At 48.3% G+C, this 14,505-nt stretch overlaps 1 protein-coding gene across 2 annotated transcripts in view; it reads right to left on the reverse strand.

Moving 5' to 3' along the window:
• Window positions 1-1,958: 1,958 nt before the first annotated feature.
• SERPINA12 (serpin family A member 12) overlaps window positions 1,959-14,505 on the reverse strand; it is a 30,937-nt gene continuing 18,390 nt past the window's right edge. For both annotated transcript variants that reach the window (XM_043921962.1, XM_043921963.1), the window contains 4 exons: window positions 10,721-11,374; window positions 8,777-9,047; window positions 4,966-5,113; window positions 1,959-2,445 (listed from right to left, as the gene is read on the reverse strand). In XM_043921962.1, the coding sequence (XP_043777897.1) occupies window positions 2,254-2,445; window positions 4,966-5,113; window positions 8,777-9,047; window positions 10,721-11,374 (1,265 nt within the window). In that variant the 3' untranslated portion in view covers window positions 1,959-2,253. The remainder of the gene's footprint in view (window positions 2,446-4,965; window positions 5,114-8,776; window positions 9,048-10,720; window positions 11,375-14,505) is intronic.

The raw sequence follows: 14,505 nt of genomic DNA on the forward strand, positions 1-14,505 counted from the left end.
CTCAACATTCAGAGCTTTTCCCAATTGTCGTGTTCTCAGTGTCTGAGTCCCCAGGCTGGGTCAGACCGACCTGTTACAAACTCTCAAAGCACCCGTGACCACCTTTCATCATGTTCACTAGAGCTCATGGTCATGTCGTTATTTGATTCATGCTTGTTTCTTTCATCGGATATTAAGTCCATGAAGGCAGGGGCCAGGTCTGTTTGTATCAACAACTAGCCCAAGTGTTGCTGTCCCATGAATCATCATTCCATGCAGGATTGATTGTAACCCATGTGTGAGCGGTAGGAAAATTCAGATCCAGGAGCCATCACAATGCATGGGAGGTGAGTACTTTATCGAACAACTGCTTAGTAGACAAAATTCCATAAAGAGATTACTATGGATTGGGCATTGAAGGATGAGTAGGAGCTCATTAGGCAGGAGGTGAGCATGACCGGTAGAGGAGATAGCAACTTTCAACACATGAGGAGGTGCTCAGGCTCAGAGGCTTTAAACGACATACCCAAGTCACCCAGCTACTAAATGGCTTACCCTCTTGTCCCATGTCCCCAGTGGCACATGTCATGGACTTGAGTGAATCCTGGGGATTCTGGTGCTGCCCTGGTGTCCTCCCACCCCCCAGCCCCCAGGCTAATGCCTGGGAAATGGTGATGGTCAGCAAAGTGCTTCACGGAGTGCTGTTGCCCCCACATCTGTGTCCTGGGTGCAGAATCTCAACCTTCTCACCCTTTCCACCTTCTCAAACAGAGGTTGCTTACTCTGGTGCTGCCTGATCTTAGCACTTAGCATCCTAAACTAGTCCTCTCCCTCCCTAGGCCACCTTCCCTACAAGCTTGTGTGATAGTTGGGTCTCCAGGGCCCTGCAAGGGCCAGGGACAGAGGAGGAGATGCTTATTGAACACATGCATGCACGCACGCGTGCACACACACACACACACACACATACACACACACACACACACACCCCAAATGGGACAGGGCAGCTCTCTCAGCTGGGACTGGATCTGAGGAATGCAATGACTAACTGGGCCCCCAGGTCTATGTGGAACCCCTCCCTTCCCGCCCCAGACCAGATGACATGGCTGTTTGCTGCTTGTCACTAACCACAAGGACACAGGGAAGTCACTTCGCCTCTCTGAGCCTCACTTTCCACATCTCTCATACAAATGTCCACAGCGGGCAGGGTAGCTGTGACCAGGACCGAAGAGGCATGGTGAGCTGTGAGTTGCCAGGGGATGGCAACTGGTGCCAGCTCAGACTTCTTAGTGCCAAGCCAGTGAGGATCCCTTGCTCCCTAAACACCTTCAGCACTGGCTGGGTATTCAGCAAGGAATCGGGTGCTTAAAGAAACCCACACGCATCGCATCCTTGGTCCTGTGAACACTGGTGCCCTCTAGTGGTTATAGGCAGACCCTGCACGCCCATGCTTTCCGGGCCAGGTGCACCGAAACGATTAACTCTTCAGCAGAGATTGCTGACTGGCTCAAACCCCACGCTCTCTACGCTGTGCCTGAAACAGCGGCTCTGGAGTCAGACAAACCTGGCACTGAGTCTCCTGGCTGCTGCTACTCTGGGTTGCATCTGCCTAATGCTGGACCAGCCCCACTCCTGCTTTGTCATCTGCCTGGATGCTTGGCTGAGCCCACAGCTCCCATAGGGACCCTATGCAGAGGATATCTGTGTAGCTCACACGCCAAACACCCCAAGCCAAGGGCTCACAAAGGAGAACTAACTTTTCTCAAGTGGTGTGCTAGCTTCCTCGGAGCCCTCGAGAAGTATCATTGTCCTCAGTCTTGGCCTAGTTCCATGGGGAAACAGAAGTGTGGAGAGCCTATTATGACTTTCCCAAAGACTGTGTTTCTGAGATTTGAACACAGGTCTCCTTCACTCTGAACCCAAGCTGGTACTCTCCTTGGCTCACAGAATCCCCATATTGTCTACCAACAGTCAGCAGATCTTGGGAGTGTTGTTTATTAAATCACAAAACCCCTCTGCCTACCAGGGGCGGGGGAGAAGATTACTATCAACTGGGTGGGGCTGAGGCGTCTAATCCTGAAATTTGAATGGGTGGTGAGGGGGCTAAGGGGGGGAAATGGTGCCCAGAAGCCAGTGGTGCTGCCTCTTTGGATGGTGGTGTGGAGAGCTCAGGATAATGTGAGATGAGATGAGAAAGTCCCTGTGGTCTCAAGGAGACAAAGTGCATCCAACCCCAGGACATAGCTGGGGTCTGCAGGAAGTCGGGTTTCTGCCTTATCTCCCAGAAGGATTAACAATCTTTCCAAAGAAGAGCAGGTTATTCATTTTAGTCTCCCAGATCATCAGCAAGAAGCGGTGGTTTATCTTGACCCGAATTGGTGTCTCCATGGGCAGTGTCTGCGCTCCGGAGCCCGCAGCCCCCTCTGTGCCCTTCTCATCCATCTTCAGGGTAGCCTTGTGCACCGCCTGTGGGAAACGGGAGTGGGGTCAGTGCTTGGGAAGCCACTCGGAGGCCCTGGATGGGCGAAAGCTGACAAGAGGCTGTGAAATGGAGTGCGTGCACGCATGCTAAGGCGCTTCAGTCGTGTCTGACTCTTTGTGACCCTATGGGTGGTAGCCCACCAGGCTCCCCTGTCCAGGCAAGAGTGTTAGAGAGGGTTGCCATGGCCTCCTCCGGGGGATCTTCCTGACCCAAGGATCAAATCCTCTTCTCTTACTTCTCCTGCTTTGGCAGGCAGGTTCTTTACCACTAGCACCACCAGGGAAACCCTTGAAATGGAGTATTTCCTGCCATATCAATAAACAAGGATGTCAGAGCCATCAGCTGTTCCTGCCCTCCAGATGGGACTTTCTGAGCCTGGAGGGCACTCAGAAAGAACAACGCCTAGGATCCAATGATGATCAAGGAACTAAAGTTGTGAAAAAGCAAATCATAGGATGCTGGCCCCAGATAGCTGAGATACATATGAAAGGAATGATTTCAGTGAGCCCAGACTCTTGCATCTTCCCAGACATAGAAAAACAGTAAATTCCCTAACTTGAAATCTCTGGTTTTCCTTAATTAACAATAATCTTTTGATGTTCAGACTACCTGCCCCTTGTCACCAACTTCTATATAACCTAACTCCTTCACCCCCAACACCCCTATCTCCTCTGAACAGTTTTCTCAGGGTTACTTGAGATGCTGTCTTCCAGGCTTGCATTCCTAAAAATTCCCACTGAATAAAACATAACTCTCAACTTCGAGGTTGTGACTATTTTTTAAGTCAACAAGGCTCAGAGAAGAAGAGGCCTCTGCCCGAGTCACCCAGCATAGCAGTAACTCAGCCCCAGGGCTCATGGCTGTTCTGTTGTCATCAGTTAAGGATACTCAACAAGCAGATGCAGCTTGAAAGAAAAAATGATGCAGGAGAGCATCAGTTACAGGGAGGGGAGATGGAGTGGGATTTGCTATGTTTCCCAAGACTTGCAGGGATTCATCAATGGTACTAATCATGGAAAGACTGTGCTGGACTTTAGCTGGATGAGAGGGATGTGAAGGCACCCCCGGCCCAAAGCAGCCAGCCCCCTCTGAACGCCTTTCATCCTCCTGGTGGAATGTTTAGAGGGAGTCTGATTCCAGGGTAGCTGTTGGAGATGACTCAGGCCCCAGATCCACCCCAAAGGCATCAACCGGAACATTGATGGGCCTCTGTTAAATATTGATACATTTCACTCCGTTCTGCTGCTGCTGCTAAGTCCCTTCAGTCATGTGCAACCCTTGGCAACCCCATGGACTGCAGCTCACCAGGCTCCTCTGTCCACGGAATTCTCCAGGCAAGAACAATGGAGTGGGTGGCCATGCCCTCCTCCAGGGGATCTTCCTAACTGAGGAATAGAACCCGAGTCTCTTACATCTCCTGTGTTGGCAGGTGGGTTCTTTACCACTAGTGACTCTGCTCTAAAGAATGCTAATTCTTTAGAAATGCTAATGCTGATACTGGCAAGTCAATAGTTGATGTCTTGGAATCACATGGAATCACAGCTGTCAACTCCACCCCCTAGACTCCACGCCGTCTCACCTACCAGCCTCAGGCTGGGGTGCTTTCCTCCTGGAAGATCTTCCTCCCACCTGCCTCTGCTTGCTGAAATCTTCCCTGATCTCAATGCCCTTTGAAACTAAAAGTAGGATTGCCAGATAAAGTACGGATAAACTTGAATCTCCAGTTAAATTTGAATTTCAGATAAATGATGAAATTTTCAGCATAAGTATATCCCACGCAATATTTAGGCTATACACAAAACATTCATTCATCACTTATATGAAATTTGAATTTCGCTGATGTCCTGTGTTTTTTTAAGATTTTTTTTTTTAAACGTGGACCATTTTTAAAGTCTTTACTGAATTTGTGACAACATTGCTTCTGTTCTGTTTTGGTTTTTGGGGTCACGAGGCATGTGGGATCTTAGATCTCCCGATCAGGGACTGAACCCTAACCCCCTGCACTGGAAGGTGAAATCTTGACCACTGGACCACCAGGGCAGTCCCTGGTATATTATAGTCTGTCTGCTACATCTGGGCACTTCCACCATGTGGTCCTTCTGACTGTCACCAGCAGGCAAATGCTCAGCCTTGCTGGAGACCAAGGGGTCCTGAGCTCGCTTATCTCTACATTATGTAGAAAAATGTTCACAACTTACTCCTCCCCAGCCTCGGTCACTCCTAGACCTGATGACAGCTCCAAGCCTCCATCCACTGTTGCACTGAATCAACTTCCAAAGTAGGACCAGGAGATCGACAGGTCCGATTTTGAAGACTAGAAATATGAGGCTTGGGAGGGTACTTGATTTGCCCAGGACCATAGGCAGTTCAGGGCAGTTAGGCTTGGCCTGACTGGTGGGGGAACTCTTGGCTCATCACAGCTGCTGTGATAGTGTGTCTGGCCCGGGGCTGTAGGAAGGCTCCCTGAGCTGGAGGTGGGCAGTGACCCGGCCAGGCAGGCTTACCTCACCCACTTTCAGGTTTCGATGAGGGGAGATCCTGGTGAGATCACCATGTTCCTCAAAGATTTTGCTGATGCCCAGGTGGGACAGCATCTTCTTCAGGTCGTACTTACTGGTGATGGTCAACCTGGGCACAAACACATCTGCGACCCTAGGGAGGAGAAAGTGACAAAGGTGAACAGCGGGACCTTGCCATTTTTCCAGGCAGGCTTTAGGATTGATGGTGATGAGGCATCTGTCCTCCCAGCCCCTGAGGTCTCAGAACTTCTCTCTATCCACAGAATAAAGAGAGACTCCTTAAGCCTGGACTTTAAAAAAAATTTTTTTAGTTACACCAGGTGGGACCTACTTCCCTGACATGGAATTGAATAGGGATCTCCTACATCAGGAGCTCAGCCTTAACCACGGGACCACCAAAGAAGTCTCCTGGGATGGGGTGTTAAAACATCCAGGCTCTCTGACTTGCATTCTTATTTTTCTATCAAACTGCCCAAGCCCTCATCCACAGCAATGTCCCCGAGCCCCCGTGTCTCAGGACCCCTTCAGCAGAGCCATGGAGGGTCTCTCCACTATAGCCTCAGCCGCACCCACGTGCTGAGCTGATCCCAACCCCAGCCATCTCATGCTAGAGGTAGCAAGGCCCTGAGATGGGAAGCTGGCAGAACTGAGTTCAGATCTACTCTGCCTTCCAGGAGCTCTGGATCAAATGAGCTCTCCTCTTGAAGCCATTTGTATGAAAATGAGGATGGTGACCATGGCAGCCACGGACCGGAAGGGGGCTAAAATGCATGCATCGGAGGCTCAGCAGTCAGTGAGGAAGCAAGTGTTCATCCTCTCAGCCCTGAGTGAGCCGCTTCAGATCCTCTGCGCTCGGGACCCGGGTTGGCGCCCCTGCCCTGGGGTCGGCCGTGCTGAGGCATCTGTGGCACCTGTATTCCTGTCCACGGGGTCATGGACCCCATTTCTCTCTGTCTCTCCAAGGACTTCATTCCTGCCTATGTTTCCTTTCCTCCTGCACAGTCCATAAATGGCTTCTGGACCACCCTCAGGGGCAGACCGCAGGCTCTAACAACCCTCACCCTCAATTCAAAAAGCAAAAACAATTCCCTTGGCCTCTAGTCACGTCTCCAGCTTCCAGCCCACATCTTTCTTTCAGAGCAGAGAGAGAAAAAAAAGACACTTCCTCCCATTGTTCTTTGCCGTTGTCGCTCAGTCACTAAGTTGTGTCCGATTCTTTTGCGACCCCATGGACTGTAGCCCACCAGGTTCCTCTGTCTGTGGGATTTCCCAGGCAAGAATACTGGAGTGGGTTGCCATTTCCTTCTCTAGGGGATCTTCTCAACCCAGGGATCGAATCCCTGGCTCCTGTGTTGGCTGGCAGATTCTTTACCACTGAGCCTCTAGGGAATCCACTTCCATTATCGGCTCAAAACATTTTCCAGAGCAGCCACTGACCTTGGCTTGTTAGAGCCAGTGGCCAAAAATTAGGAAGTGGCACGTCATAGTCAATCCCTTTGGAAGCATTCCCACCCAGATCCATGCCCTCTGCTCCCCCCTCCATCCCTGGGTGCTCCTTCTCTCATCCTTTGCTGGCTCCACCTCCTCACTCATCTCTCATCATTGTAGTGCTCCCAGGCTGCCTCCCTCTGGGTCCTCCTTTTTTTTTTTCCCCATCCTCTTTTCTATCTTTATGTCCCTCTTGGGGGATTTCATTCTGCGCCTTGGATTTTAACACCAACAATAGGCCCAGTGACTCTCAGACTTACCTTTCCACTTATCTGTTCATTTGACACAAGCTTATTTACTGCCTACTGTATACCAGGCTCTGTCCTACATGCTTAGATGCATCTAGAACAGGCAAAAATCCATGCTCGTGAACTTGTGCTCTACTAGGGAAGAAAGACAATAAAACCATCACAACAAAAGGCAGACAAAAGAGCAGATACATGGGTTGGTAGTCTCAGTAAGTGCCATGGGAAAAAAAGTACAGATTGACTTGGGGATCAGGAATACGGGAGAAGAGGGAAAGTCTGAGCAAGCTTTCAAAGGGGCAAAGGAGTCTGGCAAGTTATTTTTTCTGTGGTCATTAATTTTTTTTCTGAAAGAAAGGGGGAGTCGTAGTAGAATTAGGCTTTATCATTCAGAAATAGAATTTCTCTCCCATGAGCTTGCAGCTAAATCTGGGTATCTGAGATGCATTCTTCAGTTTCTCCAAAGGTCTGTTCTCATGTGAAGGAAACTCTGTTGGTTCAGTTATCATTCATGGACAGCCCAGCTCAGTCCTAACATCGTCTCTGCCTCTCTTAGAACCCTCCTCCACTCCTGACAGCATGTTGGGCATGGCAGAGGTTTTCAGTAAAGGCCTTTTGGATGGAGAATCATGGTGGAGTCAAGGTGGAAGAGAGAACAAAAGGACCAAGGAGAAGGATATCCTGACATTGTTTCTACCAAAGTGGAAGCTTCCCTTTCCATCTCATAGACCCACTGAAATGGAGCAGGACCCTGTGGTCTCTTCCCTGCATGTCCTCCACCTGCTTTTTGTCTGTGGGGAAACTTTAACCAAAGAATAATTTTAATCAGAGAAGTGAGAAAATGCAGAAACAAAGGAAGGCAGTCAAATGAGACCAAATAACAATAGTTTAATCATTAAGCAAGGTCAAGGACTTTTATTTCCTCCTCAAGGGTTCAGTTAATATCCTGAACCATATCCTTTGAGCTGTCTTGTAGATACTGACACTCCTACCAGGTAGGAGAAGTTAACTACACACTGATCAGACTATAGCCATGACGTAAGTTGTCACAGTTCCGAGAACTGGCCTCAAAGGAAAGGGAACGAACCAACCCTGAAACTAAAGACTGTACTTAAAGCAATCAAGATGATGATCAGACCACTGATGGCCAATTTCAACATGACTGCCAGAGGTGACTAGGCTGTTTCTGCATGGAGGCCCCTCCCTCCTTCTATAAAAGCTCTTGGTCGCTGACTGTCAATTGGCCTTTGGACAGCAGTCTGCCCTTCCTCTCATTCCCTGACCCACTGCTGGCATCCAAAGTAAAGCAAACTTTCCTTTCCATCAATTTGCCTCTTTACTGGCTTTTGAGGAGTGAGCAGCAAGACCTCCACTTTTGGTAATATCACCACGTCTCCCAGCTGCCTGCCCTAGCCCAGAAACTTCCGAGGCACCTTGCAGGTCTACGCTGACATCAAGTCCCCAGTTCTTAATTCTAGCTCTTATCCTTCCCAAGAAAAGCTGTCAGTAGGCAAGTGCCTGGGTGAGATTCTGGAGGCTTACCTTAAATCTGTTCTAATTTTATATTTGAAAAGAAAAGTATTTAGTGACTTCAGTCCCTCAACTATTATTAAGACAACTTATTTGGCTCACACTTCACTGGTTTCATTATGACACCACAATTGAAAATATGTTATGTACAATGTACAACTCACAGCTCCCTTTGACACCCCAAGTGTTTGTCCTCACAGTTTCCCTCTGCCTAGGATTCTGTCACTCCTCATCCTTCCATGTGTACTGCTATTCAGCCTCGAAGATGTGGCACCAATGCCACCTACTCCATGAAGCCCTCCCCGACCACCACTGCCCACCAAGTTTGCTTCATCCTCTGCATTCTTACAATGTTTAAGCACCTACATTTCTATGACCTGTTTTCTAGCGTACTTCCTACCAAAAGATAAATTCATCATGAAGCCCAGAATGGCCTTATCCATGGGGTAAGAGCTCAATAAGTCTGAGAAAGAAGGAGCGGGAGGAGAGGGAGGAAGATGGAAGATACTGCATATGTCAGGCACCCTCTTTACCTTCGTACGAGTAACTCTTGCCATCTGTCAAAAGTGTCCAGCCCCAGGGCTTCCTCCACTTGCTTCATTTTGCCCTCATCAGGAAGAACAAAGATGGCCGTGAAGTTGCTCTGGTAGGGCATTTCCAGGACAGTGCAGGACAGCTGGTTGTCACGCCCCACTTTATACATGCCCACATGGAACATCATGGGCACCTTCACGGTCTTGTTTCTGTCCAGAAGGAAATCATCCTCTTTTGTTTCCTTTGGGTCAAACTCATGTTTCCACCTGGCTTAAGATTGAAGAAGAACAAAGTGACATAAGCAGAAAGTGCTACTGGATCCAGTTAACCATCGGGTATCTGCCCCCACGGACCTAAAGAAGGAGTATGGTTGCTCTGGGGTATCAGAGCAGGTGCACGGGAATCCTTGACCTCATGCCATGCCCTGAACACTTCAGGTGATGTGAGCTTGGTTCCAGTTATCATTTATCCCAGTGAAGCCAAGACAAGGGCTGCTGACTAAGAGAGGAACTTCAGATTTCCCCAAGCTTCAAGGCTCCTGAGGCTGAGAAAGCCTGTGGATTCTGTTACAGAAGCAGACCCCGGATCACAGTCAGTGGGGACTATTTGGGTCTGAGTGAAAAATCTCATGTCTATTCCAAGTTAGCCCTGGAGAAGCCACACTCATGTAAGGCTAAGAAAACTAAACTAACAGGCGGCCCTGGGAAGCATGCTGAAGAGCAGTGAACACTTAAAACTGGGCATTTTGATTCTCTCTGTTTGACCCTCAGAACTCTCTGATGGCATAAACTCAGACCTGGGTCTTTTCACATGTGCTACCCTCAGAGTCCCCAATATAAGGCCCTTAGGTCCAAGTTCCCAAGCTCAAATGTCTGGCTTTATTGCTCTAGAAGGAAAACCTTGGTCAAGCGTCTCAACCTCCCTGGGCTTCAATGTCCTTATTTGCCAACTGGGGATATTGACGGGCATCTCCCAGGGCTGCTGTGAGACTTAGTGGGGAAAGGCAACACAGATTACTGACTCTGCGTAGCAAGCGTTGAGTGGATGCTAGGCATCATTACATCACTGTTGCTATGGTTCTTGCTATAATCTAGAGGATGTAGGGGCTTTGGGAAATTCCTAATTTTCCTTTATTCCCTGCTTTGGACAGTCTACCATTATCACTCCTGTTTTCCCCTATAACCATCAATCTCCTTGTGGATTTTGGGAGAGCCGAACTTCCATATTCAGGACCATATTGCTGACAGCCCAGCAGGCTTGCCTGGTCTGAGGGATGCTGGCTTCTCATTCTCACCTATGCTGGCCAACATTTGTGTGTGTGTGTGGTGTGAGTGGGTGTGTATAGTGTGGTGGATGCAGCCTGAATTAGGGAATATACTTTCATCTTTTTTTTCAATACCTCACCCTCAGACTTGGGGAATCTATAACATGTGGTGGGAAGACCAAGGCACCTACCAATGTGATCGTGGTCACAGTGATCACAACCTGACCATCAACACGGTCACCATCCTGGGCATCCACTTGGAGTGATGGAAAGCACAGCCGTCAGGTCAAGAGAAGTGGATGCAACTCCTGACTGTCACCGGCTGGCTTTGTAGCTTTGAGTAAATTAATTAATCTCTCTCTGAATTTCACTTTCCTGATCCAAGAAATGGGGAAAAGGATGACCTTTCAACCTCTACAACCAATGTTGTGTTAGGATAATCAGTAATCATAAACACACACACATGGGGAATAGACTTCAAAACATTCATTTATCATATATTTTCACTTTGAATCCCAATAACCACCCTATGAGCTATGTATCAAGGTACTCCTTTTTCAGACAGGAGAAGTTGGATTCAAAGAGAGCAATTACATGTGAATTCAGGGTCACAGAGCAAGTAAGTGGACAACCCATGAATTTGACTCAAGTCTGCATGCCAACATACCCTAAGCCTTACCTCGAAAGAAAATATAGTTGATAAGAAGCATCACAGTGCCAGGGTCTATATTCTTGACTAGGTTGTTGATTTTCCCCTGGGTTTTCTGACTGACATAGTTATTGATCTGCTTCTGAGCATTTTCTGAGTTCTGGAAGTTGGTGGGGATGGTGTCTGCCTCATACATGTTCTTGACTTCTGTCAGAAACTTCTGCTGGGGCTTTACCTTCTGGTCAATAAACAAGGCATTCCCGAGTCCCAGCCTGTGGTCCGGGTTCCTCTGATTCAGCCTGCGGATGAGGTAATGGAAGCCTTCATGGAGGTCTTTCTCAGGGATGCTCCTGAAGTTGAAGCCCTCCTTGATCTCGGCCAGGGTGGAGTCCTGGGCCCCCAGAGATAGCATGGAGAAGGCCATAGAGATGCTCCAGGGGGAGAAGAAGATGTTATTGTCAGGGGTGTGGAAGGACAGTTTCTTAAACAGCTTGAGTCCAAAGTCTGCGTTGCGCTTTGCAAGCTCCTGAGCGACTGTCCCCTTTCCCTTCCCTCCTTGGCCCTGACTCACAGCTTCATGATTCTCTGGAGAGAAGTTGGGCTTCAGAAGACCTTCCACAGTGAGGAGGCCAGCCAGAAGCAGGCCCAGGCCCAGCAAGGGGTTCATTTTTCTTGGAGATTGTCCTGTTGAGTAGTAGACCCAAGGTTAGCAGAAAAGAGAACAAAAGAACTCCATTACCCCTGTCTTATCCACAAGGAAGACCAATGAAAGAAGTGATACTGTGACCAGCATGTACTGTGCATAGCAGTTCATAAATGCTGTGACATTCATTACAGCATCTAGCCTTTGCAATCACCTCAGAGACTAGAAATGATTACATGAATAGAGAAGTCTGAGTATAGAGGATAGCTCTTGTTTACCCCTTGCCCTGTCTTATAGTAACAGGATCTCAGTTCCTTTAAGGAACTGCTTCCTTCTCTACACTGGATCACAGTAAGAATAATCCATGGTGTGGCCATCTGACCCAAGCTAAGTCATCATAATACTCCATTCCCCTGCCACCCTGAGTACTTAAGGAATGAGAAGTTGACAAAAATAGGATCAACCAGTGTCTTTCTTTGAGAAAGCAAAGTCCATTCTAACTCTGGGGTAACTGGCTTAATGTTAAAGCCTGGGACCTGAATGTGAACTTGACTTCCACATATAGAAGGAAAGGTGAGAGAGAGACAGAGAGAGAGATGGAAAGAGAGGTGGAGGGAGAGAAAGAAGAATATGTATTTGGTGACATCTTTGAAGTTCCTGGATTGAACTTTACCTGAAGCTCACCCACTTCCATTTTTCCAAGTTATAAGAGCCAATAAATATCCCTTTTAGAGCTGGCTGGCTTGATTTAGTTTATTTTCCCTTACAACCAGAGCTGAAGTTTCCTAGAGAGGGGAGGGGAGCTGTGAGCTGGTAGCAGCCAGCTCTCACAGCATCACCAGCCCCAGGGACGTGCGCCAATTAGGCTCCTTTCAATTGACGGAAAGAGAGAATAAATGATGATCAGCACAAGGCCTGCACCTAGGAGAGCCCCAATCCTCACTTTCCTCATGCCCCCAAGCCCTCTAGGCCCAGGTCCTGTGGATACAGTCATCCTCACAGCAGACATGAGTCTTCAGGAAGCTTGGGGCCCTGTGTCTGAAAATTCTATTAGATACTGCCTTTGCTTCCCATGATCCCTTTCTGTCTTCCTAAGAAAACTTTTTTTCCAGGTATCTACCCTTCCCTCGGGCAGCTCATGTGCCTCAGGGACAGGACCCCGACCCCAGCTCTAAGGGTAGCCCTGAATGGGGCAGGGTAACCTCCACTCTTTTACTACTGACCGGAGCCTGAGCCGGGCCTAATCCAATCAGCGCATAGAGAGTTTCTCTTGTTAGCTTTCAGAGAGGGACGGAGGACTTAAGTGATCCAGTGAGGGGGTATTTCAGGGATCTTTGTTGGAATGTTGGGGTGCTGCTGTCCTCTCTCTTCCTCTGGATGTCCTGACCAGGGAGATGTAGACACCGGGGACTACCACAGCCCTTAGTCCCATGAGGGGAATGACTCTAGGACAAACCCAGAACACAAAGAGGGTGCCTACAAGGGCTCTGCTGAGAAACTGAGGTTGGGGATCCCAGGGTAAGCTCACCTGGAGCCCACTGTACCCCAAGACTTTCCGTGATGCCGATGTGAGATATGTGGTCAGTTACTTCAAGGCAAAAGCATCCTAACAAATGCAAGTTTTGTTTTATTTCAAATGTTGGGGTTTTCAGGCAGACAGGAGTCCTGACTCTGATGTGTGATGCTGAGGAAGCGCCTTCCCCTCTCTGAGCCTAGGTGATCTCCAAATACCTTTCATTCCTAATAACTCACTGTTTAGTAAAAATTAAAGACAGCCAGTGATGAACCAAGCCTCCAGGGGCTGTCTGAAACTAGATTATAGAAATGAAGATCAGTAAAATCCTCAGGGTTATTTCAGACAAAGGGAAGAAAACAAGAAAATGGAAAAGATTCAGTGTCTCAGATTAGTGGGCTGGACCATACAAAGACTGCTTGGATTAAAAATAGAAGTTTTTTCCATCCAGAGGGGCAGGCCACCTTCGTATGCATTATTTTCCAATGCCTGGGAATGAAGAAGTGAAGACATGGCTGACAAAGAGCTGAGAGAACATTCTAGCAGCAGGATGACCAGCCAGGTGGGGTGGGAAGTGGTTTGAGCAGTTTGCCCCCGGAACCGAGCACGGATCAGGGCAGGACAGGGCCAGAACTTGGAGCAGGGAAAGGAAAATGCTGGAACTCCATCCCAGAAGCACAGACAGCTCACATACATAGCTCTACAGCGATGCCTGGTCAGTGACCCTCAAAGTCGATTCCCTATTTCACTGTGTTTCAGGAATAAGATCTGACTATTGGAATAAGACCTGGAGAAGGGAATGGCTACCCACTCCAGTATTCTTGCCTGGAGAATTCCATGGACAGAAGAGCCTGAGGGGCTACAGTCCATGGGATTGCAACGCGTTGGACACGACTGAGTGACTAATACATATACACATGGAATAGGAAGTCTGGATATTGGTTTTCTCTGGCTTACGTGTTTGTTCAGCGACTCCCAAGAAGACTCTTTACAGAGCCTCCATCTTTTCATCTAATAAATGGGGAAGGAGTGATATCTTACCCTTCTCCCCACTGGATGCTGGTAATCAGCTCGCTGCGCCCACCCCTTAGGACACAGCCCACACCCTGCCAAGCCTTAGTGTCCCCTACCTCTATAACCTGTGTCACAGCGGTCCCCACAGGCCTCCTGCTCAGGCTCATGGAGTGTTGACAGCCTGGCCTTCCTCCCCTGCAAGCAGCCCACTCTACCCCCAGTTCCAGGCCCTTCCATCTGTCATCACAGGCCCTAAACCGACCCAAACTCCTCAGATGGGTACCAGGCCCTGATGCCCAAAGAGTCTAATTTTTTTTTATCCCATCAATTAAAATACCTGAGGGACTGGTTATTTCCCAATAAGCTGATAGATTGTCCAAGTTGAGCAAGTCTTTACTCATTTTTATTTTGGGGTGTGTGTATTTGGCTGTCAATCAAAATATTGGGTTGGTCAAAAAGTTTGTTCGAATTTTTCCATAACATCCCATGGAAAAATCCAAATGAACTTTTTGGCCAATCCAATAAATAGGTAAATAAAATAAAGGAAAAGAGCAAACTAGAAACCTAATTTTGTGGAGTACACAGGGGGCAGATAAATCTGTAGCAGAATTTCAGCTCATCTCTGACCATTTTGGTTTTACATTC

The sequence above is a fragment of the Cervus elaphus genome, chromosome 13 (genome assembly GCF_910594005.1).
Source record: "Cervus elaphus chromosome 13, mCerEla1.1, whole genome shotgun sequence".
Classification (NCBI taxonomy): domain Eukaryota; kingdom Metazoa; phylum Chordata; class Mammalia; order Artiodactyla; family Cervidae; genus Cervus; species Cervus elaphus.